This window comes from Boleophthalmus pectinirostris, unplaced genomic scaffold (assembly GCF_026225935.1).
Source record: "Boleophthalmus pectinirostris isolate CB_2022bp ecotype Guang Dong unplaced genomic scaffold, ASM2622593v1 HiC_scaffold_22, whole genome shotgun sequence".
In the NCBI taxonomy this organism is placed as follows: domain Eukaryota; kingdom Metazoa; phylum Chordata; class Actinopteri; order Gobiiformes; family Gobiidae; genus Boleophthalmus; species Boleophthalmus pectinirostris.
Genome location: NW_026571190.1, coordinates 95,612 through 121,307, shown reverse-complemented (window position 1 = coordinate 121,307; position 25,696 = coordinate 95,612). Strand labels below are relative to the sequence as shown.

General features: G+C 41.1%; 1 protein-coding gene and 1 long non-coding RNA gene across 2 annotated transcripts in view; both read left to right on the top strand.

Annotated features, from left to right (window-relative positions):
- Positions 1–5,343: 5,343 nt before the first annotated feature.
- exoc3l1 (exocyst complex component 3-like 1) overlaps positions 5,344–25,696 on the top strand; it is a 74,021-nt gene continuing 53,668 nt past the window's right edge. Inside the window, exons 1-5 of the mRNA XM_020933679.2 lie at positions 5,344–5,473; positions 5,595–5,773; positions 5,956–6,175; positions 6,915–7,109; positions 8,030–8,223. Coding sequence (XP_020789338.1) covers positions 5,434–5,473; positions 5,595–5,773; positions 5,956–6,175; positions 6,915–7,109; positions 8,030–8,223 — 828 coding nt within the window. The 5' untranslated portion in view covers positions 5,344–5,433. The remainder of the gene's footprint in view (positions 5,474–5,594; positions 5,774–5,955; positions 6,176–6,914; positions 7,110–8,029; positions 8,224–25,696) is intronic.
- Positions 11,655–20,782, top strand: LOC110168252 (uncharacterized). The gene is made up of 4 exons (XR_002319010.2): positions 11,655–11,828; positions 20,196–20,281; positions 20,458–20,544; positions 20,651–20,782. It is a non-coding gene; the product is annotated as an uncharacterized LOC110168252 (long non-coding RNA).

The window sequence follows — 25,696 nt, the reverse complement described above, 5'->3', positions numbered from 1 at the left end:
AATGGACCATTTTGTCATCAAATGAAACACCACAACAGAGTAAGAGTGAGGCCTTTCCTGTTGTGTTCATCTGGTTCCCTCTGAACACTGCTGTAATAATGCAGGGCACAGAGGAGAGACACTTTTGGCTCTTCCGCAGGATCTGCTGACCCTCCCTGACCAGTCCTCCTTTTAAACTGCACTGACACCTTTGACTGAGACAGAAAGGCCACTGAGACATGAAGTGGAAATGTTAAAGCAACTGCAACAGTTTGCTGCAGCAAAACTTGAATTTTCTTCAGGATCAATAAAGTGTCTGTGTCTGTCTAAATCCTCTTTTTTCCCTCTACTATACTCTGATTGTCTAGACTTACTTAGATTTAGACAAGGAAAATGATTTGGACACAGTAGCTCACAAATCACAGTATAATATAAAAACAAAGAACATATAAATGTTAATAATAAATTCAAAATAAATAGCAAAAGTGGCAGAGACTAGGGTCAATAAAGCATAATTATGTACACGTATATGTACAAGTACAAATAAAATATAGAGATGAAGTAATATATCTGTATCACCTGGAGGATCCACAGGTAGCTTTAATAATAAAGTAAGCCAGGCAGTGTGTGGGTCTAACAGCCATACGGCAGCTTTTATTTACAAATAAAGACGTTAAGGTTGTTTTATGTGGAACAGGTGAGGATGCCACTGCAGAGGTGAGGCTCCACCCTAAAGCTGGGCTAAAGGAGACATGCTTATATAATGCAAAGAACCATTACCACAACTGAAAACACCCAATTACAAGTGCCACCACCACCACTAATAACTATAAATAAGGTCACCCTCTAAAGGGAGTTCCCTCCACACCCAGCTACCTCCAGCCTACACCCACTGCAGAGCTACTATAGTAATTCAAACTAAAAACTCAAAAACTCAAAAAAAAAAAATAAAAAAGGCAACCAGCACTGAGCCTGTGAACACAGTGCCATTAACATAAAATACATCAATCAAAATTAAACAATAAGATAAAAGTTAAAAGCATGCCTCCAATCTGGACTGTTAAGACCCTTAAAATTATATTTACAAAAATTACAACTTTTTAAGTTTTTTTTAACAAGATTAAAATATACAAAGAAACATATTTAGCTCACCAGAAATAACCCCGTGTTAGGCCTACTCAGGAAGAGGAAATGAGTTGGTTCACCTCTGACATTTATAAGAGACCACATGATCAGCTACCTTGCCACATATTTTAGATGTATACAAGTGGTCGTAAGGAGAAGCAGTGCAAAGATAAAATAATAACTGACATGATGTAGGGTTCTCTGTTACAGGAGGGTGAGTTGTTGTACAGTTGTAGGGAGTATGGTATGAATGGTATGGCATGAGTATGGTATGAATGTAGTCTTGCTCCACTGTTTGAGTGGAGCTGCAGGAGCCTGTTGGAGAATGAGCTCCTCTGTCCCTCTTTAGTTTGGTGCAGTGAATGAGAAGGAGTGCTCATGATGGAGAGCAATTTGTCCAGTGTCCTCCTGTCCATGACTGTGACAAATGTCTCCAGCTCATAGCCAGTCATGTGACCAGTTTACGGATCAGATTGTCCATTTTATTGGTGTTGCTCTGCCAGCAGACCACAGCAAAGTACAGAGCACTGGCCACCACAAAGAGTAAACAAAAATGGAAACAGAAGTGTACCCTGGGGACCTCCCCAGCTGCACGTACTGAGGTTTTCCTGAGAAGCAGTTAGCAAACCAGGAGAAAATGGAGGAGCTGACAACCATCCTAAGCAGCTTCTTGCTCATCAGGAAGGACTGGACTGCATCAAAGGCACTGAGAAATTGAAAAACAATTGCCTCACAGAGCTCTTAACACTATCCAAGTGTGAGTGTGGCCATTGCAGAAGATAAATGACCGCATCATCCACACTAACATGGGAATTATATGCAATTTGTAGAGGATCAGGGGAGGAGGCCACCAGGGGTCTGAGGTGAACCAGTCCCTCAGACACTTTTATGTCATGAGCTACTTGTCTGAAGTCATTAAGTCCAAATGGAATAGGCTTCTTGGACACAAATCTTGGCCATACCAGCTTGTCAAAGCCTAATCCCGTCAGATCTCTGAAGCTAAGCAGGCTGGGCTTGGGTAGTACTTGGATGGGAGACCGCTAGGAATTCCAGGTGCCACAGGGGGGCGCCAATGGCAAAAAAACAAACTGTTATTATGTCCTTAGGCAAGACACTTCACCCACATTGCCTAGTGTGAAAGTGGTGTGTGTGTGAGTGATGGTGGTGGTCGGAGGGGCCGATGGCGCAGATTGGCAGCCTCACTTCCATCAGTCTGCCCCAGGGCAGCTTTGGCTACAACAGTAGTTTACCACCAGTGTGGAGTGACTGAATAATGATCTGTAAAGCGCTTTGGGTATCTTGAAAGGTGCTATATAAATGCAATCAATCAAACACAATGCTGGAACAATTCAGAAGGTCTCCCATAACCCCAGTATCCTTTCAAACTTCAGACTCAAGATGAAGAGTGCAGGATTCCAGCAAGCTGTGCAGCACATGTCTCCAGCACACAGGCATTGACTTGGGCCAAGAGACTTGCTTTGGTGAACTTTCTTCAACTGCCATTTCACCTGAGCAGGTGACAAAGACATTGGGCTGGTTTCTCCTTGGGGATGAGGGTAGGTGAGGAGAGGTGATGGGCTGATGAACGGTCATCAAGTCGTCTGTGGTGAGGTGCCAAGGGATGAAAACATCTTTCTTGGGAGTATGGAAGATGTAGAAATGGGGGTGCCAAGGGGTGAAAAAGTATTAAAATGCACATTGAGTGAATTTGACTTGTCTGGGCTATTGTCCTGCTGCTTTGTTTTGGTGTTAAAACCAGTGATGGCCGTCATCCACTTCCTGTCTGTGGTTCTGCTGGACCTTGAGCTGGACCTTCAGCTGGACCCTCAGCTGTCACTGCATCCTCTCCACTGTGTGGCCATATCAGCTTGTCAAAGCCTCATCCTGTCAGATCTCTGAAGCTAAGCAAGGCTGGGTCTGGCTAGTATTTAGCTGGGAAGCCAAAGTCTCAAAAGCTCAATAAAATGGATTGAACCTGACATTGTTTGCCATACTTTTTATTAGTGTTTTTTTTTTTTTTTTTTATTATTATTATTATTATTTTATTTTTTATTTATTTTTTGCGATATTTCTGGAAGAGCAGACCCTCGGAAGAGCAGACCCTCTTGGTCCTTAGGGTCACAGTTAACAAAAAGAAAACACAAATAAAAAGTATAGCAGAGGATGTCAGGTTCAACCCATTTTTGAGACTTTGGCTCCCCAACTATTAGGAAGTTAGGATGGGAGACGGCTGGGAAAATAAGGTGACACGGTGGCGCCAGTCACAGTGCCTTGCCTAAGGAGAGTTATTTAGGGTAAACAATTTGTGGGGCTAGCTAGATTTATTTTCCACCTGAGAAAAAATGTTTTTTACAAGATGATGTGGTTACCAAAATATGTTATGGAGCTTAACATGTGGTAACCTCTAAATAAATTGCATTTATAGGCTCTAGTAAAACAGTACAAACCACAAAGAAAAAAAATTAAAAATAAATAAATAAGAGACCACTTACATTTTTTCTCTATATGTATAACAGCCATTCCATTCCAGCGTCTGTTGAATTCCAATACAAGCAAACCTTATTCTGCTTAATGAGGTACTGATTAGGTGAAGAAAAGTATTTAAAAAAAAACTGCTGTGTTCATCACTATCCTCTTGCAATATGACCAGCTGGATGGCAAAAACAGTGCCAGCAGTACATCAAAAATAATTGGAATCAAATAATAACTACTGACTATGCCAAAGGAGTTGAAAAGAAAAGTTTTGAGTGAGGAAAAGAAAGGTTCAGTTCTGGCTTTAGTGGCAGAGGGATACAGTGAGCGTCAGGTTGCTTCCATCCTTAAATTTTTTTAAGATGGCGAATCGTGACAACAAGGTCAAGCAACAAGACACTGAGGACAACAAAGCTACAGCGGGGGGCAGAAACGACTCTCCACTGACAGGGATGACAGTCAACTCACTGGAATGTCACTCAGAAACCATAGGATGACATCAAATGACCTACAAAAAGAATGGCAAATGGCAGCTGGGGTGAAGTGCACAGCAAGAATGGTTCAAAACAGGCTCCTAGGGACAGGGCTCAAGTCATGTAAAACTAGAAAAAAGCCCTTCATCAATGAGAAGCAAAGAAGAGCCAGGCTGAGGTTTGCAAAAGACCATAAGGACTGGAGTAAGGTCATCTTCGCTGATGAATCCTATTTTCAGCGTTGCCCAACACCTGGTCATCTAATGGTTAGACGGAGACCTGAGAGGCTTACAAGCCACAGTGTCTTGCACATACTGTGAAATTTGGCAGAGGATTGGTGATGATCAGGGGGTGCTTCAGCAAGGCTGGAATTGGACAGATTCGTCTTTGCAAAGGACGCATGAATCAAGCCACATACAAAGTTATCTTGAAGAAAACTTGTTTCCTTCTGCTCTGACAATGTTTCCCAACTCTGAGAATTTTTTATTTATTTTTTTCCAGCAGGACAATGCTCCATGGCACACAGCTAGGTCAATCAAGATGTGGATGAAGAACCACCAGATCAGGATCCTGTTAGATCAAGACCCTGTCATGGCCAGCCCAATCTCCAGACCTGAACCCCATTGAAAATCTCTGGAATGTGATCAAGAGGAAGATGGATGATCACAAGCCATCAAACAAAACCGAGCTACTTGAATTCTTGCGCCAGGAGTGGAATAAAGTCACCCAAGAACAATTTGAAAGACTGGTGGAGAGGATGCCAAGACACATGAAAGCTGTGATTAAAAATCAGGGTTATTCCACCAAATATTGATTTCTGAACTCTTCCTAAGTTAAAACATTAGTATTGTGTTGTTTTAAAGTGAATATGATTTTCTTTTCTTCACATTACTTGAGGTCTGAAAACATTGCATCTTTTTTGTTATTTTGACCATTTGTCATTTTCTGCAAATAAATGCACTAAATGACAGTATTTTTATTTGGAATTTGGTGGAAATGTCAGTAATTTATGGAATGAAACAAAAAATTTCATTTTGCACAAACATATACCTAGTAGTAAAATCACAGAAACTAATAATTTTGCAGTGGTCTCTTATTTTTGTTTTTCAGAGCTTTATATTCAGACATAGACACCCAAAAATGTGAAATCTCTATAAAGGAAATTTGATCATGGGAGGTCGTTGATTTCAGCAAGCCCTCCCTTTTCCTATCCCCATGGAACCTCCTCTTTCCTCCTCCCTCCTCTAAGTTGCCCAACAGAAAAGCCATTACAAGAATGTCTGTGTGCCTCTGCACTGTGTCATTCTATTTTCTCTCTTTTTAGTTTTTGTACCAAGGACATTACTTTCCAGTCAAGTTCTGAGCACCTGGAAGGTGTACTTCAATGTCTATCGACGAGGGTATTGTTCGCTACCCATGCACAGGTAATTCTTTTTGAAAACAAGAAAGAAAGACTTGACTTTTGACTGGTAGTATGTGGAATTATTTGTTTTGAGCGCTCTGTAGAATGAATAAATGACATTACAAGTGTATACTTGTTTGCAGAGCAACTGGTTCCATATATGAGAGAATGGCCTGAGACAGAGAGGGCACGCCACTTGGCGCATGGGGCTGCACTGAAGTGGGCATCTGGGATGTTCTGTCAGCCAGCAAATTTAGAGTGTCTTGGTCAGTACAAAAAGCGGGAGAGTCAGCGAACAGCCTTCATATACACCAGACTTAAGGTAATAAGAATTTATATCTTACTCATAATCACTACTCATCATATAATCAATCAATAAATGTTCTCGAGGGGCACATCACCGCAAATAAAGTTTCTTAACATGCCATAGCAAAATCATTGAAGAAATATTTAAAGAAACATATTTTTTTATGTCTAAGTTTATTTCTTTTTTCTTTTTTTCAGTCCATGGTAGACGCGTATATAGATGGAGTTGGCTGGGGTGTTGAGAAGCTCCATGAGGCCAGGGCTGAACTCCATAAGGGCACACGTCTTCTAAGGAAAGCAGAACAGAACAGCAGCTGGAATACGGATGTGACACAGTCTTTAGAGAAGCTCAGGGAGGTGTCTGTGAGGCACTCTCAGCTCTTAGCAGCTGTTGACAATCTTCCCCGCCTGTACTCAGGTTTGTGCCACTGACTTAGAAATACTGGTTTAGTATGTTATAATGGTAGCCTCAGCCACTGGCTCAGTTACTCAAGAAATTTCAAACATTCAGTGCAATTTAGAATTTTTGAAAAAAAGTGCAAAATATAACATTTTTTCTTAGAGAGGGAGTATTATGCAAACATTTTTTTTAAATTTTACCTTTGTGCCATGTTATAATGTTGTTCTCTCAACAAAAACACATTTAGCCATATCAAGTGGTGTAAACGGCTCATTAGTGTTTGCTAACCCTGGTTACACTATCAAACACTGCTACTACAAAGAACTGAAATTATTATTATTATTTTCCATAAAATAATAGGAAAATTTTACAATCCACAGTTCTTGCTTCACTAGACTGATGATTATAGTGATTATTGTCAAAACCTCCACAGTCACGTCTCTAATTGAGTTTATTTTCCATCATTACAATGGTAGATAACAGCAGAGTGGCCAGTCTAATAGTACCATACACTCATAAATTAACTAAAACTAAAAGTTTTGTATAGTACAAAATATACCTTGGTGCAGCAATAACTGTGGACTTTAGGTATACAGTAGCTTTAGTCTTACACTACATCTGTAAATGGTATACAAATGAGGGTAATCTGTAAATGTCTTGGAAAATTATTTAAGGCAAAGTGTGGGAACCCTGAAATTGCAGGTCATTCTCTTAAAAAGAATCTTTAGTCAGACTTGTGTACTTTTTGTTGTGATAGTGCATAGTATGGTATTGGAGACAGAGCGTCTGGTGGAGTCTCGCAGGCTTTTGGAGGCTCATGCCCGTTTGATGGAGCTGGAGCGCTGGCAGGATGACATCTTATGGCAGCTCCATGGGAAAGTCACGAATGCTGAGGACAAAGAGCTCGTAGCTAAATACTTCTGCGGAGTAGGGCAGCTTGTGGATGCCTTAGGTGGGTTGGTCTACTCTTTTATGCTTAACCCAGACTGCTGGGCTGCCTTTGAGCATACGTGTTGCCTAGGGCACCATCTGGTGGAGTGGGCACCAAATTGCATTAATACAAAATAGATGTAAAAATAAATACATATGATGAAATGCAATTGTTCCATAAGCTTTAATCTCCTTAACTATAATTTTTTATCTCTCAAAAAGCATAAAAAAATAATTGAAAAAAAAAAGTGGTTTACTTCCAACTGTGCCATGTGCAAAGTGTCATTGTAATGACTAATCGAATCAGAAGCAGCCTAAAATTATAATCAACAGACAGACAAAAAATGTCTTAAAGAAAGAGAAAATCACTTCAGTTTGTTAAAAACAATCCTGAGGGGACCCCAGACTCCCCTCCTTTTATATCACTGCAAGTGGGGGCAGGGGGCACCATCAGACATCTTGCCTAGGGCAAAAAATCTAAGTGACTTACATTGCTGAAAATATTTTAGGGATGCTGAAACACCCCTAAAAAATGTCTAGACTCACCCCTGCATATTTGCATAATGGTTCAGGCCCTCAGCTCTCATTACTGCCGCTTGCTCTGCTTCTGTACTGACTCTTATGTTAGTTCAGTGTAAAATGCATACAAATTAAATGGGAAAAGATTTGGTTGTTCTAAAGAAAATGAAATTCGTTTTAACCATTCACATTAAGGAAATGTTCAAAAGAGGGTTAGTTGTTCACAAACATCATGTCACTAACATGACATAACATGTCATAATTTTGTTTTTTTAACTTTTGTATTCTATCCGTTTGTACTCTTATTTGTGTCATCACTCTTTCTTGAGTAACTTCTTCTCTGCTTTGTACTTTGTACATCCATCCATTTTCTTATCTTTATCAGTTCCCACTGAAATGAGTAAACACTTCTGTTTGATGCAGGTAGAGAGATATGGGCTGTGATTAGCAGCGCTCTCACTTTAGCCTTGCAGAACCCTACTCCATTTGTGTCAGCAGTGAGAATAGTGGAGCGAGAGGAGGCCTTGGACCAGGCCCTGCTAAAGGAGAGGGGAAGGATGGGTGGCCGCCCACTACCCCCTGGCCGACCACGCTGTTGGAGAGCCTGTTTCTTTGAGGTATATGTTTATTTTTTCTCTTTTAGTTCATCATGTTGTCATCTCTGAAAACTCATACAACATGAGCAGATATAATTTCACATCAATGAAATGGTATGACATGGTAATAAAGATGGAATAAAGAGCCTATCCCACAAGATATTCTACTACTAATGCACACAAAAAGCACATGACTCCAACACTCCGGTCCCTATAAATGTTTTTAACCCACAAGAAAACAACATACAATTAAGGAGATAGGATTCCAACATAGTGCAAACACTAAAGTCTCATTTATGCTCTATGTTCTAGATGCATACGGACACACATGGAAGCTTCTGTCTGTCCTTTGTGTATTACTGTCTTTAATCTGGTCTGTCTCCTCAAAACATGTGGAATCTTCGCAGCAGAGTGATACATGTGCTAACTGCTGGAGACAGTAGTGAGCATGGCTCGATAGAGGAAGCTAAACGTTTTTAAGAAGTGACTAGCTGAAACTATCCAATCCAATCCACTTCATATCTATAGCACATTTCATAAACAAAAACTTTGCTGCACATAGAGAAATTAAAACAAAAATTTAATTGAATACAATAAAGACATAATAGCAAACAAAATAATAAAAGACGAAAGTCACACAACTCACACAGTGTTAAAAAGACAGAGAGTAAAACTGGGTCTTAAGACGAGATTTAAAACACTCCACTGTGGGGCTATTTGGACGTGGGTGGCACTAGTCCAGACATGACAAAGTCATATTTAATTTTGGTTAAAAGACCAAGATGATAAAAACTGAATTTCACGATTGCGTTTACCTTTTTTTCAAACTGCCAGACTAATGCTATAGTTGCACTTCCAGCTAACTCAATTTTTTATCGTTAGAATGTGTTAAATAAATCTTAGATTAAATTCTAATAGAGCTTCAGACAGTTAGCATCGCACCCCCAGGGAATTTTGAAATGAAATTACATCAGTTGGAAAGGATCAATAGATGGAAAGAAAAAGTTGCCACCAAGTCACATCCTTCAGAGTTACAATGCAGTCAGCATATTACATATATCCTATTCTGTGTAAACACAGAACTGACACCATCCTTTCCTGCTCCATGACCTGTAGGACACACTATGTTATTCTCCATTGAAAACATTTGAGTCTTTCCATTACCTCCTCAGAACAAAATGTAGCAGAGCTGCCAGGGTCCAGTGTGAATTTGCCACACTAGATTTTGCAAAATTAGGCAGACAGGGACACGGTGGCGAAAGCATTTATTTCTACTAGCCCTACTGTCCGCCTCAAATATCTGATAGGTTCCTGGCTCTCATTGGGGCTCCAAACCTCTGGTACCCATTCTGTTAATATAAAGCAGCACATGATGCACAGTCAACATAAGGGTCCAGCACAAAAACACCCAAAACCCTTCTCAACCGATCTTTTTTCCTTTTTATTAAACTCTGGGCAGTTCACTGGTTTGCTGACCTCTCTACCATGCAACTCCCTTCCTCAGACTCAAACCAAAACAAAGAAAACAATAGTACTAATCAGAGTATGTTTATAGTAGTTAGGGCCAATATTTGCAAAGGACACCATATTGGCAGATGTGAATTAGCAGCACTGAATAGCAACAAGTCCACATTTGGAGTAGGTGTTGTCCATGGTGCTGAACTAACACTTAGCACAGTTGCTCTCTCACATGTTTAGATGGCTACACTGTAACAAATTATTGTAGTTTCTACAGTAATTTTTTACAACTGCTTTTTGCTTTCACAAATTACATCTTAACTGTAGTTTGCAATGCATTGTGGGACAAAAAATCATTACAGTTAGTAAGAACTTTTTCTACAACAGCCTTTTGTAAATTACAGTTAGTCTGTGCTTTACTGTAGATGGGAGGATATTACATGTAAATGTTGTATTTTCAAATGTTTCTTCACCACACACACTCAGTTAAGAAGAGCAGAGACAAAGAGAAGCTCATCAGGATAATGCACTGGTCCATTCACTCCACAAAAAAGTAAGTAACCTGTTTTTTTTTTTTTGTTTGTTTGTTTGTTTGTTTGTTTCTACTTATAATTTTTTCATACTTCAAATTGTTTTCTGTGTCTGTGTAAGTAGCCCAGCACTTAGACGTAAACGTAGCCTATTAAACATATCAGAACCGCGCTGTTATCTGTGCTCACGCATGCGCATTTAGACCGGTATAGGCTCGTTTACATGAGCAGGTGAGGGAAATGCCCGTTTTCATCGAGCCCGGTGCCGCTCATCTCCGAGCTGCTGTTGCGCGCGAGGCACCGCGGTGTCGGTGATTCGAGCTGAGCCGGACGGACCCGGGTCCAGACGAGGCTGCGCCGCGGTAACACTCCGACACATGAACTCTCCGGTAGAGCGGGTGTGGCGCACACGAGAGGCCGCGGTAATCCGAGGAGAGCGCGGAATGATACGACAGTGTGCGGGGAACAACACAGACACCGGTGTTCCGGATGGTCTGGCGATCAGCGTAAGTGGTAAAGGCGGGGCCATATCTGGAAGCTGAGTGGACACGCCCACTACATCTGGATCTGGAAGCAGAAGATGTAGTCTACCTGGTGTGTTCACAGCAAGATGTGTAATATTTCACTCTGGGTGATTGTGTCAAAATGATCCAATGAGTCAGTCCCTATTTTGGTAGCAAATTGTGTGAACTAGATCATTGTACACATTATAGAAGCCTGTACATGCCTACACAAACACAACATTCATGACAGTGAAGACACGGACAGCATTTTGTGCTTGACCATGTTTATTTGTTACACGACATAGCGATATGGCACCTGTTATAGGAGCGTCTGGAACAGTGACCAGATCAAGTGGTTGAGCGCGTTCATGCGCTGCAGTAAAGAGCAACGTTTGTTATTTCAAACACCAGGTATGGATGGAAACATGTGCGGGATACATTTGATTATTTTTCAATGGGGAAATAATACGCCACGATAAAAAAGGTTTAACGCGACAATACAGCTCTGACAGTTTTGTGTCTCTATGGGAGTGAATGGAAGCGAGAGGATGTGGCCCCGCCTTTACCAGTTAAGCTGATCGCCAGACAATCCGGAACACCGGCCGGCCGTCGTAAAACTCCGGGAGAACGGGAGTTTGTGTCGCACAAACCCCAAAATATCGCAAAATATCGCACTGGAGGCAGTGGTTATCAGAGGTGAGTGCAGGCTGAGCCACTGTTTTACATGTGAACAGTAAATGCGGGCATTGGCCCGGTACAAGCCCTGTAGAACGTGTGAAGAGGTATGTGCAAAGCGGGGCCGCGGAGAACACCGGAGCAGGCAGGAGGAGCAGATGCAGAAGCAGTGCAGACCTGATGTGTTTCAAAGGAATCTATGTCAGACTATTTTTTATTATGTTTAGGCCTGTTTACTGTGAGTGTGAACTACAAAAGCATATTGCCAGTTCAGGCTTCACACTTCTATGTTTAATACAAATGTGAATGTGTTTGTTCAGGTAAAGTTGTCAGTGCAGTCGGCCTTCACCAGGTGGTGCACTGAAGAGAGAAGACTAGGTCCAGGTCTTATCTCACCATGAGCTGAGCTGGCTCATCAACACGGATATAAAAGTCCACTGCGCACTGGATTAAAGTAAAGGTAAGCTTGTGATTAAATTAAGTTAAATTAAATTAGAATTGGTCAAACATGTCAAAAAATATGGTACACAGGAGACCACTAACGGCGCGTGATGGAATAGATGTGCGAACCACGAGATCCCAATATTCTTGTCACAATACTTAATAATCTGCCCAATACATTCAATGTAGTACGTGCGTGGCATCTGGAAGAGGAACCTTGTGTTTTGACTGCTTGTTTACATTTTTTTTCTGTAAAATGCCTCCCAAATCCGCATAAGCTTAGGTCAGCATCTCGGAAGCTAGCAAAGCAACTTCACAAGCTGCTATCTCCGAAGAAACCACTACTAGCACTGTTGCTATTGATGCTAGCTCACTTCAGGCTTTTCGTGACATTGTTAAAGAAGTGATTAAAGAAGAAAATGCCGGGTTGCGGGAGGAAATTAACCGAACGGTTGCGCCCATTAATAAGGTTCTGGAGGAATGCAGTGACAAGCTAAGCAAATACTGGAAAGACCTGTCCAATCTGGACATTCATATGGTAGCCATGGAAACAAGGTACGACGAGTTAAGCAACAAGTACGAAAAACTAGTACTAAAGTTGGACGACCTGGAGAACAGGGGAAGAAGATGCAACCTCTGCATTTTGGGTGTACCTGAGGGCCTGGAACAGGGGAACCCAACCAGGTTCGTTTTCCGAGTTGTTGCATGAAGTGTTGGGAGGTCCAAGCGGTTTGGAGAAGCCCCCGGTCCTGGACAGGGCTCACCGGGTATCAGCTCAATTACCCCCGGGAGGAGGAAGACCACGGCCATTCATCGTTCATGTCCATTATTATCAGGAGAAGGAGTGGATCCAACGCCTCGCCAGAGATAAAGGTCGGCTGGAAGTTTGCGGAAAACAGATCCTAATTTTTCCGGACTTTAGCGCTGAACTAAACCAACGCCGTGCAGCTTTTAATGAAGTAAAAGGGTTGCTTCGGGGGAGAGAGGGAGTGCATTATGGTCATCTCTACCCTACCTGTCTTCATGTCACCTGTGACGGGGAAACGAAGGTATTTGACACTCCCAATAGCGTGAAAGACTTCATTGGCTCCAGGTTCGGGAGAGATGAGTAGTTAAAATACACACTATGAGAATGTATACGGGCAACTGACTTGTACTGACTTACTTGTACTGATTTACTGTTTAAGAAAAGAAGTTCATTTGTATTTTCTTTGTGTGTTTAGATAAATAATCCATTTATATATTGCTAATATATATATATTTTTTCTTCCTTTGAGGTATATTATTAGTGCACTGGACGGAATACATCCTGTTCTAACAAACGTTGTGAGAGGTGCGGTTGTTTTTGCCCCCGGGTGGCCAGGTGCAGAGGAGACTGGTCTATTTCGGATTCATTTTATAATATGTGATTTGACTAAATACAGCTTGTGTGCTAAGAGTTAAACATATCTATATATGTTTAAAGTGAACTTACTAATTGTTAAAAAAAAAAAAAAAAAGGAAGAAAGAAATTTGCAGATTATTCTTTTTCCCTTCTTAACAATGGGACTGTGGTTATAACTAGGTGAATTGGAATCTCGATGGAAGTGAGAAAGCTTCAGGTATTTTTTGTGTTCGTTGATTGGGGACAGCACTGGGGAATTTGGGGACGGGGATGGGGGGGGTGTATGTTTATTTATCTTTTTTTTGCTTTTTGTTTTGCAATGTTACAGACAGCAGTTAACTCCCTTTTTGTACTTCCAGTGACAGAACTTTTGAATTTTTACAACTTCGGACACTACCATGGTGACCCCTTCTGATAACGCGTCTTCCATTGTAGGTAATGGCTGCCATGTTAATTTCATAAGTTGGAATGTGAAGGGATTGAATCACCCAATTAAATGCAATAAGGTACTTACACATCTTCTCCACATTAAAGTGAATATAGCATTTTTGCAAGAAACACACCTCAAAAACTTACAGCAATTAAAATTAAGGAGAAGTTGGGTAGGGCAAGTTTTTCATTCAAAATTTTATGCAAAGGCAAGAGGCACAGCTATTCTTATAAATAAAAATACTCCTTTTATGCCTTCTGATACAATAGCTGATCCCAATGGTCGTTATATAATTGTAACTGGCACATTGTTCAACATTCATCTTATTCTGGCAAATGTATATGCTCCTAACTGGGATGACCACAGATTTTTTTTTAACAATTTCCTTCACTCTCTACCTCAAGTTAACACCCACCACTTGATACTCGCTGGCGATATGAATACAGTTGTGGACCCAATCTTGGACCGTTCCTCAACTAAACATTTCTCAACCGCTAAATCAACACAAACATTGCAATCTTACTTGCATATGTATGGGGTAGTAGATGTCTGGAGGTATCTCAATCCTTCTTCTAAGCACTACTCTTTTTTTTTTTTGCCAGTACATCAAACATACTCGCGCATAGACTATTTTTTTATGGATACAATTTTTTGTTCCCATGTTAAAACTTGCAGGTATGAGAGCATAGTTATATCTGATCATAGCCCACTGATTTTAGAATTAAGCTTTCCAAATGAACCTTTTATATATTCATGGAGACTTAACCCTTTATTGTTATCAGACAAGCTATTTGTGCAACATATTCCTAAACAAATTGATTTCTTCCTAGAAGCAAATTTGACCCCTGATGTAACCTCTAGCACAATTTGGGAAAGTTTATATCATATTGTTCCTACAAAAAGCAGAAACAAAACTGTAGCTTAATATCTCAACTGCATAATCAATATTCAGTGGCTCCTACTCCAGAATTGTATAGACAGCGAATAGTCTTGCAAAATTAATTCAATTTGATTTCGACCAAACAAGCTGAGCGAATGATTCATATATCTAGAGGGCAGTGGTTTGAGCATGGGGAGAAGGCGTCTAAACTTTTAGTGCATCAGCTACATAAATCAGAATCCGCACAGTTGATACCTGCGATCAGGTCCCGGGATGGGAAGGTTTCTACAAGCCCTAAAATCATAAATGAGAGCTTTCAGTTATTTTATTCTGATCTCTATCAGTCTGAATCTTTAAATTCACCACATTTATTTGACGACTTTTTTGAGAACTTACCCATTCCTACCTTGGAGCCTGTCTAAGATCAAATGGAAGAGTTAATATCTGTGGAGGAGGTTAAACTGGCAACTGCTGCAATGCAGAGCGGAAAGTCACCGGGACCAGATGGCTTCCCAGTTGAATTTTTTAAAACTTTCAAAGAAAGCCTTTCTCCTCTATTAAGGGATATGTATACAGAATCTTTTATTTCAAAATCCCTTCCTCTTACGCTCCGACAAGCAACTATTTCTTTATTATTGAAACTGAATAAAGATCCACTTGAATGCTCTTCATATTGACCAATATCGTTATTGAATGTGGATTTTAAGATCTTATCTAAATTGTTAGCTCTCTGTCTTGAAAAGCATTTGCCCTCCTTGATATCACCAGATCAAACTGGATTTGTTAAGGGTAGACATAGTTTTTTTTAAAATTTGCACAGGTTTTTCAATATATTGCATACACCGTCAACAGTAACTCCAGAAGTGGCTTTATCTCTTGATGCTGAGAAGGGATTTGACCAGGTGGAGTGGGATTATCTGTTTTACGTTCTTAGAAAATTTGGCTTTGGACCTAAATTTATTTCCTGGGTGCAACTACTCTATTCTTCACCTATGGCATGTGTCAGGACAAACTCTCTATATTACACCTTTTTCCCACTCCATCGCGGTACGAGACAGGGTTGTCTCTTATCCCCTCTTCTTTTTGATCTGTCTATTGAGCCCCTTGCACAATTAAATTGCATACAGATAATAGGGTCAAGGGTGTTTATAGAGCAGGCCAGGAACATAAACTCCTTGTACGTGGATGATCTGTTGTTGTACGTATCTGATCCTTTGGGCTCTTTTCCCCATGCTCTTACCATTTTTTATGATTTTGGCAGTATCTCTGGCTATAAATTAAATATGCATAAAAGTGAATTGCTTAGAATTAGCTCAAAAGCAAAGAATATTTTGTTTACAAATTTTAACTTTAAAGTGAAATCAGATCGGCCTCACCTCCACGCACAGTTTGGGCTCTGGAACCCAACTCCTTGAGAGGGGCTGGACTCTCCATTTCTCTGGCGTTGGCCGCGGGGAGCGGCGGCTGGCTGGTGTGGGCCTGCTCATTGCCCCACAGCTCAGCCGCTGTGTGTTGGAGTTCACCCCGGTGAACGAGAGGGTCCCTGCGCCTTCGGGTCGAGGACAGGTCTCTTACTGTGGCGTCGGCCTATGGGCCGAACAGCAGTGCTGAGTACCCAGCCTTCTTGGAGTCCTTGGGAGGGGGACTTCAACGCCCATGTGGGCATCGACAGTGACACTTGGAGAGGGGTGATTGGGAGGAACAGCCTCCCCGATCTGAACCTAAGCGGTGTTTTGTTATTGGACTTCTGTGCTAGTCACAGTTTGTCCATAACAAACACCATGTTCGAGCACAAGGGTGTCCATAAGTGCATGTGGCACCAGGACACCCTAGGCCGGAGGTCGATGATCGACTTTGTAGTTGTGTCATCTGACCTCCGGCCGTGTGTCTTGGACACTCGGGTGAAGAGAGGGGCTGAGCTATCAACTGATCACCACCTGGTTGTGAGTTGGGTTCGCTGGCAGAGGAGGAAGCCAGAAAGACCTGGCCCAGGCGTGTAGTGAGGGTCTGTTGGGAACATCTAGCGGAGCCCTCTGTCAGAGAGACTTTCAACTCGCACCTCCAGGAGGACTTCTCCCGGATTCCGGGGGAGGCTGGAGATATGGAGTCCGAATGGGCTCTGTTCTTGGCCTCAATTGTCAATGCGGCCGCTCGTGGCTGTGGCCGTAAGGTCTGTGGTGCCTGTCGCGGCGGCAATCCCCGAACCCGGTGGTGGACACCGGAAGTGGTTGGCAAGCTCCTTGGTGGCAAGCTCCTTGGTGGCAAGCTCCTTGGTGGCAAGCTCCTTGGTGGCAAGCTCCTTGGTGGCAAGACTCCGGGGGTGGATGAGATCTGTCCTGAGTACCTTAAGTCTCTGGATGTTGCGGGGCTGTCTTGGCTGACACGCCTCTTCAACATCGCGTGGCGGTCGGGGACAGTACCTCTTGACTGGCAAACCGGGGTGGTGGTCCCTCTGTATAAGAAGGGGGACCGGAGGGTGTGTTCCAATTACAAGGGAATCACACTTCTCAGCCTTCCCGGTAAGGTCTATGCCAGGGTACTGGAGAGGAGAATCCGGCCGATAGTCAAACCTCAGATCCAGGAGGAGCAGTGTGGTTTTTGTCCTTTCCGTGGAACACTGGACCAGCTCTATACTCTCAATCAGGTGCTCGAGGGTTCGTGGGAGTTTGCCCAACCAGTCCACATGTGCTTTGTGGACTTGGAGAAGGCATTTAACCGTGTCCCTCGTGGTGTCCTGTGGGGGGTGCTCTGGGAGTATGGGGTCCGGGGCCCTTTGCTAAGGGCTGTCCGGTCCCTGTATGACCGGAGCAGGAGCTGTGTTCGCATTGCCGGCAGTAAGTCAGACCTGTTCCCGGTGCATGTTGGACTCCGCCAGTGCTGCCCTTTGTCACCGGTTCTGTTCATTGTATTTATGGACAGAATTTCTAGGCGCAGTCAGGGGCCGGAGGGGGGCCAGTTTGGGGACCACAGGATTTCATCTCTGCTGTTTACGGACGATGTTGTCCTGTTGGCTTCATCGAACCAGGACCTGCAGTGTGCACTGGGGCAGTTTACAGCCGAGTGTGAAGCGGCTGGGATGAAGATCAGCTCTTCTAAGTTCGAGGCCATGGTTCTTGACCGGAAAAAGGTGGCTTGCCCTCTCCGGGAGGCTGGAGAGTCCCTGCCTCAAGTGGAGGAGTTCAAGTATCTCGGGGTCTTGTTCACGAGTGAGGGGAGGACGGAACGTGAGATTGACAGGCAGATCGGTGCAGCGTCTGCAGTGATGCGGTCACTGTATGGGACCGTTGTGGTGAAGAGGGAGCTGAGTCGAAAGGCGAAGCTCTCGATTTACCGGTCAGTCTTCGTTCCTACTCTCACCTATGGTCACGAGCTGTGGGTAATTACCGAAAGGACGAAATCGTGGATACAAGCACTCGAAATGAGTTTCCTCCGCAGGGTGGCTGGGCGCTCCCTTAGAGATAGGATGAGGAGCTCAGTCACACGGGAGGAGCTCGGAGTAGAGCCGCTGCTCCTCCACGTCGAGAGGAGCCAGTTGAAGTGGCTTGGGCATCTGTTCCGGATGCCTCCTGGGTGCCTCCCTCAGGAGGTGTTCCGGGCATGTCCCACCGGGAGGAGGCCCCGGGGAAGACCCAGAACACGCTGGAGGGACTATGTCTCTCGGCTGGCCTGGGAACGCCTCGGGGTCCCCCCGGAGGAGCTGGAGGACGTGTCTGGGGTGAAGGAAGTCTGGAAGTCCCTGCTTAGGCTGCTGCCCCCGTGACCCGGCCCCAGATAAGTGGATGAAAATGGATGGATGGATGGATGGTGAAATCAGATTATTTATCTTATTTAGGTATTAAGGTTACTCAGGTATATAACTCACTTTATGAAGAGAACTTTCTGTCACTACTTGAAAATACAAAAGCAGAGTTACAGAGATGGAATAATTTGCCACTCTCATTGATTGGTCATGTCAATTCTGTCAAAATGAATGTACTGCCGAGATACCGCTATCTTTTCCAATGCATCCCACTTTACATTCCCAAAAAATTATTTGTCGCTCTTGAAAAAATTATCTCAGAATTTATCTGGAATGGCAAATCTCCACAGATCCATAAGGAATTTATGCAAAGACCAAGGTCATTAGGTGGTCTTGCCTTTCAAAATGTTCAATGTTATTATTGGGCGGCAAACATACGCAACATGCTCTATTGGGCTAGTGATTCAACTTCTAAGATTTCTTCATGAGTCCATATTGAATCTGCTGCGTGTGGGAAGACCTCTCTACAAGCACTACTGAGTGCAGCACTTCCCTTAGAAATTCGTCAGTATAAAGGTAACTCTCTGCTCTACGACTCTTAGGATTTGGGTGCAATGTAGAAGGAAGTTTGGTTTACATACAATGTCATGTAAAGCTCCTTTGTGCTCAAATCACATGTTTCCACCATCAATGATTGATTCTGCTTTTAAGATCTGGAACATTAAGGGGTTACGAATGTTTAAAGATATGTTTGTTCATGGAGTTTTTGCATCATTCTTACAGCTGACTGAACTTTTTAATATTCCTCGGACACACTTTTTGCGTTATCTACAAATTCGACTTTTCGTAAGCAATAGATATCCATCCTTTCCTAACTTACCAGAGGCTACAATGTTAGATTACATTTTGGATATAAATATTCATAAAAAGGGGTCTATTAGAGTAATTTACAACATTTTGTTAAATTTACAATCTCCGTCTCTTGCTATTATAAAATCACATAGGGAAAAAGATCTAGAGTTGAACATATCTGATGACCTTTGGGGAGCTATCCTTTGTAGAGTGCACTCTTCCTCCATTTGTGCCAGGCATGGACTTCTTCAATTTAAAGTCTTTCATCGGTTCAACCTTTCTAAGGAAAAAATAGCAAAATTTTATCGCTGCAAGTCTGATACTGGCTCACTTATACATACTTTTTGGTCATGTCCTAATTTTAACAACTATTGGACTTCAGTGTTCCATATATTGTCTGAGGCATATAAAACAAGAATTCCCTCCAATGCTTTGACTGCGCTCTTTGGTGTGCTGCCCCCTGGTGTATTTAACACGGAGCATTGTTTTCGAGCTCTAGCCTTCGCTTCTTTGATAGCACGGTGCCTCATTCTCTTGAGGTGGAAGGAAGCAATCCCTCCCACACATGACCAATGGATAAATGATCTTATGACTTTTTTACACATTGAGAAGAAGAGATTTACCCTTGCAGGTTCGACCACAAAATTTGAAAAAACATGGCAGCCATTTTTGAAATACATGGACACATACAAAATGGGCACCATACCTTAGCGTGGTTGTGTATGTCTTTTTCTTAATCTGTCACTGTGTATTTATCTGTCTTTGTATTATCTGCTGTTTTTTCATTTGTTATTATTATAATATAATTTTTTTTTTTCTTTGAATTTAAGCTTTTATTATTATTACTATTACTATTGCTATTATTATTATTTTATATATTTATTTGTTCTATGTTTTTTTTTTCTTGGGGGTTATTTTTATTTGGGTTTTGGAAAAAAAAAAAAAGCATAAATATAATGTTTGATATATACTCTGTAATGTGCTACCGAAATTTATAAATAAAATTGTAAAAAAAAAAACAAAAAAACATGGAACACAATGTTCTGTGATTGCAGGTGTAATACTGAACACCATGTTTTATAAAAATATGTATTTGTTTAGGTGGACACTGGAGACTGACTGAACGTCACTTTTGTAGCTGTCTGCATTCTTCACTAGAAGTCTCCTGCACACTGGGTTTCAGTTAGGTGAGCCTGTCTTTAATGTAAAGGTTTAGTGATGTAAACCTTCTGTCATTATAGCATGAACTAGCACTATTATTTTTATAGCACTACTGTTTTCTGTGATATGTGCATTATAAAGGCATAAATATCATGTTATATTATAATACAAATAATAATAAAATGTCAGTCTGTTTGTTCAGGTGAAGTCGTAGTTTACTTTGATACTCTGAAGACTGAAGTACACCCCACTGTATCTGTGCTGCTTTCTTCACCTGCACACTGGACAGGTGAGCATGTCATTCATGTATAGACTTAGTGGTGGGATGTTGATATCATTCTAATAACATTAAGCACAATTGTTTTCTGTCACTCCTCTCTGTGCAAATATTAAAGGTGTCTACAGATCTAGAAGGAGCCTAAAGGACTTGAGTGCAGCTCACACACAGCTGAAGGATCCTCACATCTTTTCTCTTCAGGCTGTTTATTGACCTTATACATCAGTTCATGTCCAACAGTCAGTTTACATGTGTCTTTAGCTTTCTTAAGTATTTTGTTACATCATTTGTTTACATATTTTAGTGTGTATTTGTGTTAACTGTTTTTTTTTTTTTTTTTAAATAAATGTTTGAATGCATTTTAACTCTGAGTCTGTCTATTCTTATGGCAATATATTGATTAGCTGTATTTTTAAATTACAGAGAATTACTGGCAACAAAATTGCCAGGTAACACTTGTAAATATGATTTACAGTAATTTACTGAAACGGTAATACAAGGTTTTGCTGTAAGCTGTAGAGCAATTATTTACTGTAAACTTAAAGCCAATAAATAACTGTAAAGGATATCCCAACATAAACCTGTTAAAGTGTTCCCAGCTCTTACCTGTAAATGGGCCCGGTCAAGCAGAAATAAACAGCAAGGCCAAAAATTCAAGTTAATGCATCTAATATAAACATGTATTCAACAACAGATTTTTGGTTCTAAAGTTACATACGTTTTAAACAGACCATGTATGCAACATGGAACAAAAATTACTAAATCATTTATTTAAAATGATAAAAATTAGCTTGGAAGGACTGACATTTTATAGAAATAAAAGTATTCAGAAGAAAAAAGCTGACAAATTATGCAAAATCATGCACCTTCTACTTGTTTGCACAATTTTCCCTCTGTTACTTTTCCTCCGTTACCATGACCTTTCTTAATTAAAAATCTCATGACTCAAAAAGTAAGAGATTTTTCAACCTAATCTTGTACCATATGGTAAAAAACTATATGAAGCAAATATTCAAACCAGTTTGTTAAGGATATGTAAGTGAGAACCGCTAGTTATCATTGTTTGTATTTATTGCCCAAAAATGCTGCATATTTCATTCCCTCCGTTACCGACATATTTTTATTTTTTGTCAATAACTTGAAAGAATATCACAGGTTTAACTTTACCCTGTTGGAGTGTTAACTCTTTCCTACATTCCCTATACCTTACTTTTTTCAATAGTCCCTCTAGTTTCTGAATAAGAGCTATTTGAATGTAAAAAATCTACCCCCGTTTCCCTCTGTTACCGCTTGACCGGACCCAAATATGATTTACAGTTATTTACTGAAATAATACAATAAACACCTGCCGATTTGTTACAGTGTACTCACCTCAGGGGCAGTGGTTGTTATAACAAAGAATATAGAGAAATCAAAGGTGAAAGGCATTATCAAATATCATCAAAAAGGGTTGCTCTGATGTTTAAGTTTATTTTTGAAGATGAACCCGAGTTGATAACACTTTATAATAACTACGGCTTATTTAGCCTTAATAAAGCATGAACAAAGACTCAATTAATAATGAACAAAGATTTAATTAATCATAAGTCATGCTGAGTAACTACTTAATTACAACCTTAATTAGCACTTAACTTGCACTTAATTCACCTGTGCTGTAAATAGTTACTCATAATTATTTCATACTTAGTTACTCATGAATTAATCATTTGTGTGTGCATTTGTAAATACATATTTAAGTACAAATTTAAGCATTTATTAATGATTAGTAAGCTATGAGAGAATGATTTACTAATAATGCAATGCAATGCAATGTTAAGTCTTCATGAGAGCTTTTCTAAAGTGAAGACTAATTATGCTTTATTAAGCATTTGTTAAGCTTGGTCAAATTCCAGAGAAACAATAAACAAAAAATCTAATTTTCAGATTATTTAGGCATGTGATAATGATTAACAAATGTCTAAGTAACACCATTAATTGATAATTGTTTCAACCAGTAGTTAATACATTTTTTGTAAACTTTTCTAAAGGGAAGACTGTTTGGACTTAACTAAGGATTTGTTAAGGTACGAGACTAGCTATTTTCTAAGCCCGGAGTGTATTGAGCTGAGCCAATGACGTTCATTTTGTCTTCTTATCTACTTTAACTTCTTAGGTTCTTTTTAAAGACAATGCAGTAAAGTGTATTTACCTTGTTGACATGTTTCGGCTGCTAGCTGCAAGCCATCTTCAGAACTGACACCGGTGTTGGTGGTGACGTGTCGTATATCAGCTGTTGTTGCTTCCTGTAGGCGTGGTCAGCCTGAGCGACCTGCCAGGTCCATCAGGCTACACTATACACTTTACTGCATTGTCTTTAAAAAGAACCTAAGAAGTTAAAGTAGATAAGAAGACAAAATGAACATCATTGGCTTAATAAGAAGAAGATTTGGACAAAGAGATGTCAAAGCACTTTGCCATTTGGAGAGGCTGGAAAAGGCGCGCGCCCACTATAACAACCACCTACGCTTCAACCTCCGATGCAGAGACGAGAACATCACGCCAGCTAGTATTAACATCAAGACCCCGATCCCAACCCATAATGCAAAACAAATTGTTAATAAGGCCAAAAAAGCACTATTAAATGAAAGGATTCGCATCACTATCAATAAACAGAAAAACATTGAACGAGAACTAATGGACAAAAGCGAAAAATATGGACGGCTTTTCCCCATGGAAGAAGAGGCACAATGACAGGTTAGCGAACATTTAGAAAAAACATACGAATTAGAATTTAAAACAACTAAGGACCGCCACGTTAGGAAGTTAAAATTACTAATAGAGAAAAACACCGTAAAATCGAAACCTCACTAACAAAAAATAAAGATAAATGGGTATGCAATTTAACTCAGCGAAAAATCACAGAAACAGAAACAAACATACTTGCGCGAGGACTTAATTTTGCCACCACCCCAAACAAAATACCCATAGAAGAATACATATTAGCCACGGAACTAGCATGCCAAAAAATACCAAATCAGGGACAGAAAGCAGATTTACACAATACAGTGACAGGGATTCTAAAAACAGCCAAATTACCGAAAAGCAATATAACCAAGAAGGAAAGGAAAGCCATTAATCACATGAAAAAAGACAACACAATCATTATTTTACCTGCAAATAAAGGCAGGACAACAGTCATATTGGACACAAAAACATACGAACATAAATTGGAAGCACTACTCGCAGACACCGACACCTACGAAATCATCAGAAAGAATCCGACAGAAGAAAAGAAACGAGCCCTCAAAACGTTTCTCAAACCCCTATTAGAACAGAAAAATATCACCCGAGAAGCATACAACGATTTAATCCCTACAGCCAGCATCAGCCCGCGCATTTACGGAACCCCGAAAATTCACAAAACAGACACACCACTCCGCCCGATAGTCGATAGCATAGGTTCGGTAACATACAATTTATCCAAAGCCCTGGTCGAAATAATAAAACCACTCATCGGTCAAACTAAATTCCACTGCAAGAATGCGAAACAATTGGCACAGCAACTAAAAAACATTACAATAGCACCGGATGAAATACTCATATCACACAACATCATGTCACTCTTCACAAAAACACCCGTGGATGTCACACTACACATAGTACAAGAAAAATTTAAAAAGGACAGAACACTCAAAAAACACACAAATCTAACAGTTGATGACATTACACAATTATTACGTTTCGTGGCCAAATCTACATATTTTCAGTACAACAGCATAATTTACAGACAGAAAGAGGGGTTCGCAATGGGAGATCCACTATCAGCAATAATGAGCAGTTTTTTTATGGAGGACCTGGAACAGAAAGCATTCAACACCGCACCACCACAACGCCGTTTAACCTTTTGGAAACGCTACGTAGATGACATCCTGGAAAAAATACAGCAAGGACACACGCAAGAACTCACAGACCATCTCAACACACAAGACGACACAGGTAATATTCAGTTCACACACGAGGAGGAGAAAGACGGAGCCATATCTTTTCTGGACATTAAAATCCAACACATCGCAGACGGCAGCATCAAAATTACTGTATACCGGAAACCTACACACACTGACCAATATCTGCTCTGGACATCCCAACATCCCACTGCACACAAACTTTCAGTAGTAAGAACATTATTGGAACGGGCCACACTCATCACAGACCGACAGGGAGGAAGAGGAGAGACACATCATACAAACACTCAAACAATGTCAATATCCCAGCTGGGCCATAAACAAAGGCAGACAACAAGTTATCAATAAAACCAACAAACCCCGGAAAAAAACACAACAATCCAACACAGGGCAGCAAGACCACAAGAACATAGTCACAGTACCGTACATCAGAGGCATAACCGAACCCATCCAGAGAGCCACGAAAAAACACAACATAAGCACTGGAGTAAAATCATACATAAAACTCTGCCAACAACTCGTACACCCCAAGGACAAAATCCCACAAGAACAAAAATGCAACGCCATATACCAAATTCAATGCAAATCATGCAATAAATCACACACAGGGGAAACAGGCCGGGCATTTCACATCCGAAAAAAGGAACACCAAAAGGAATGCGAAAAGGAAACGTCAGAGAGACTCACCAGAACACAAAAAGACAAAGCAGAACAGGAAAGCCTAAAATCCGCCATATCAGACCACTGTAAAAGGAACAACCACATTATGGATTGGGACGGGGCTCGGGTCATTGGATCGGAAAACAACAAGTTCAAACGTTGGATCAAGGAGGCCATTGAAATCAGGAAACGAGGCACGGACAGCATTAACCGGGGACGACGGCGCGTTCCTCCTTTCACACACCTGGGACACCCTCCTCCAGAGAACACCGGGCGACGGGAGGCGTGGTCAGTCTGAGCGACCTGCCAGGTCCATCAGGCTGACCACGCCTACAGGAAGTAACAACAGCTGATATACGACACGTCACCACCAACATCGGTGACAGTTCTGAAGATGGCTTGCAGCTAGCAGCTGAAACATGTCAACTAGGTAAATACACTTTACTGCATTGTCTTTAAAAAGAACCTAAGAAGTTAATGTATTGAGCTGAATTTTTACTTCAGCAGCGGTGAGAATCAACTCTACATTCTCAGCATTCTGGTTTGTGAACTCTTTTCTTTAA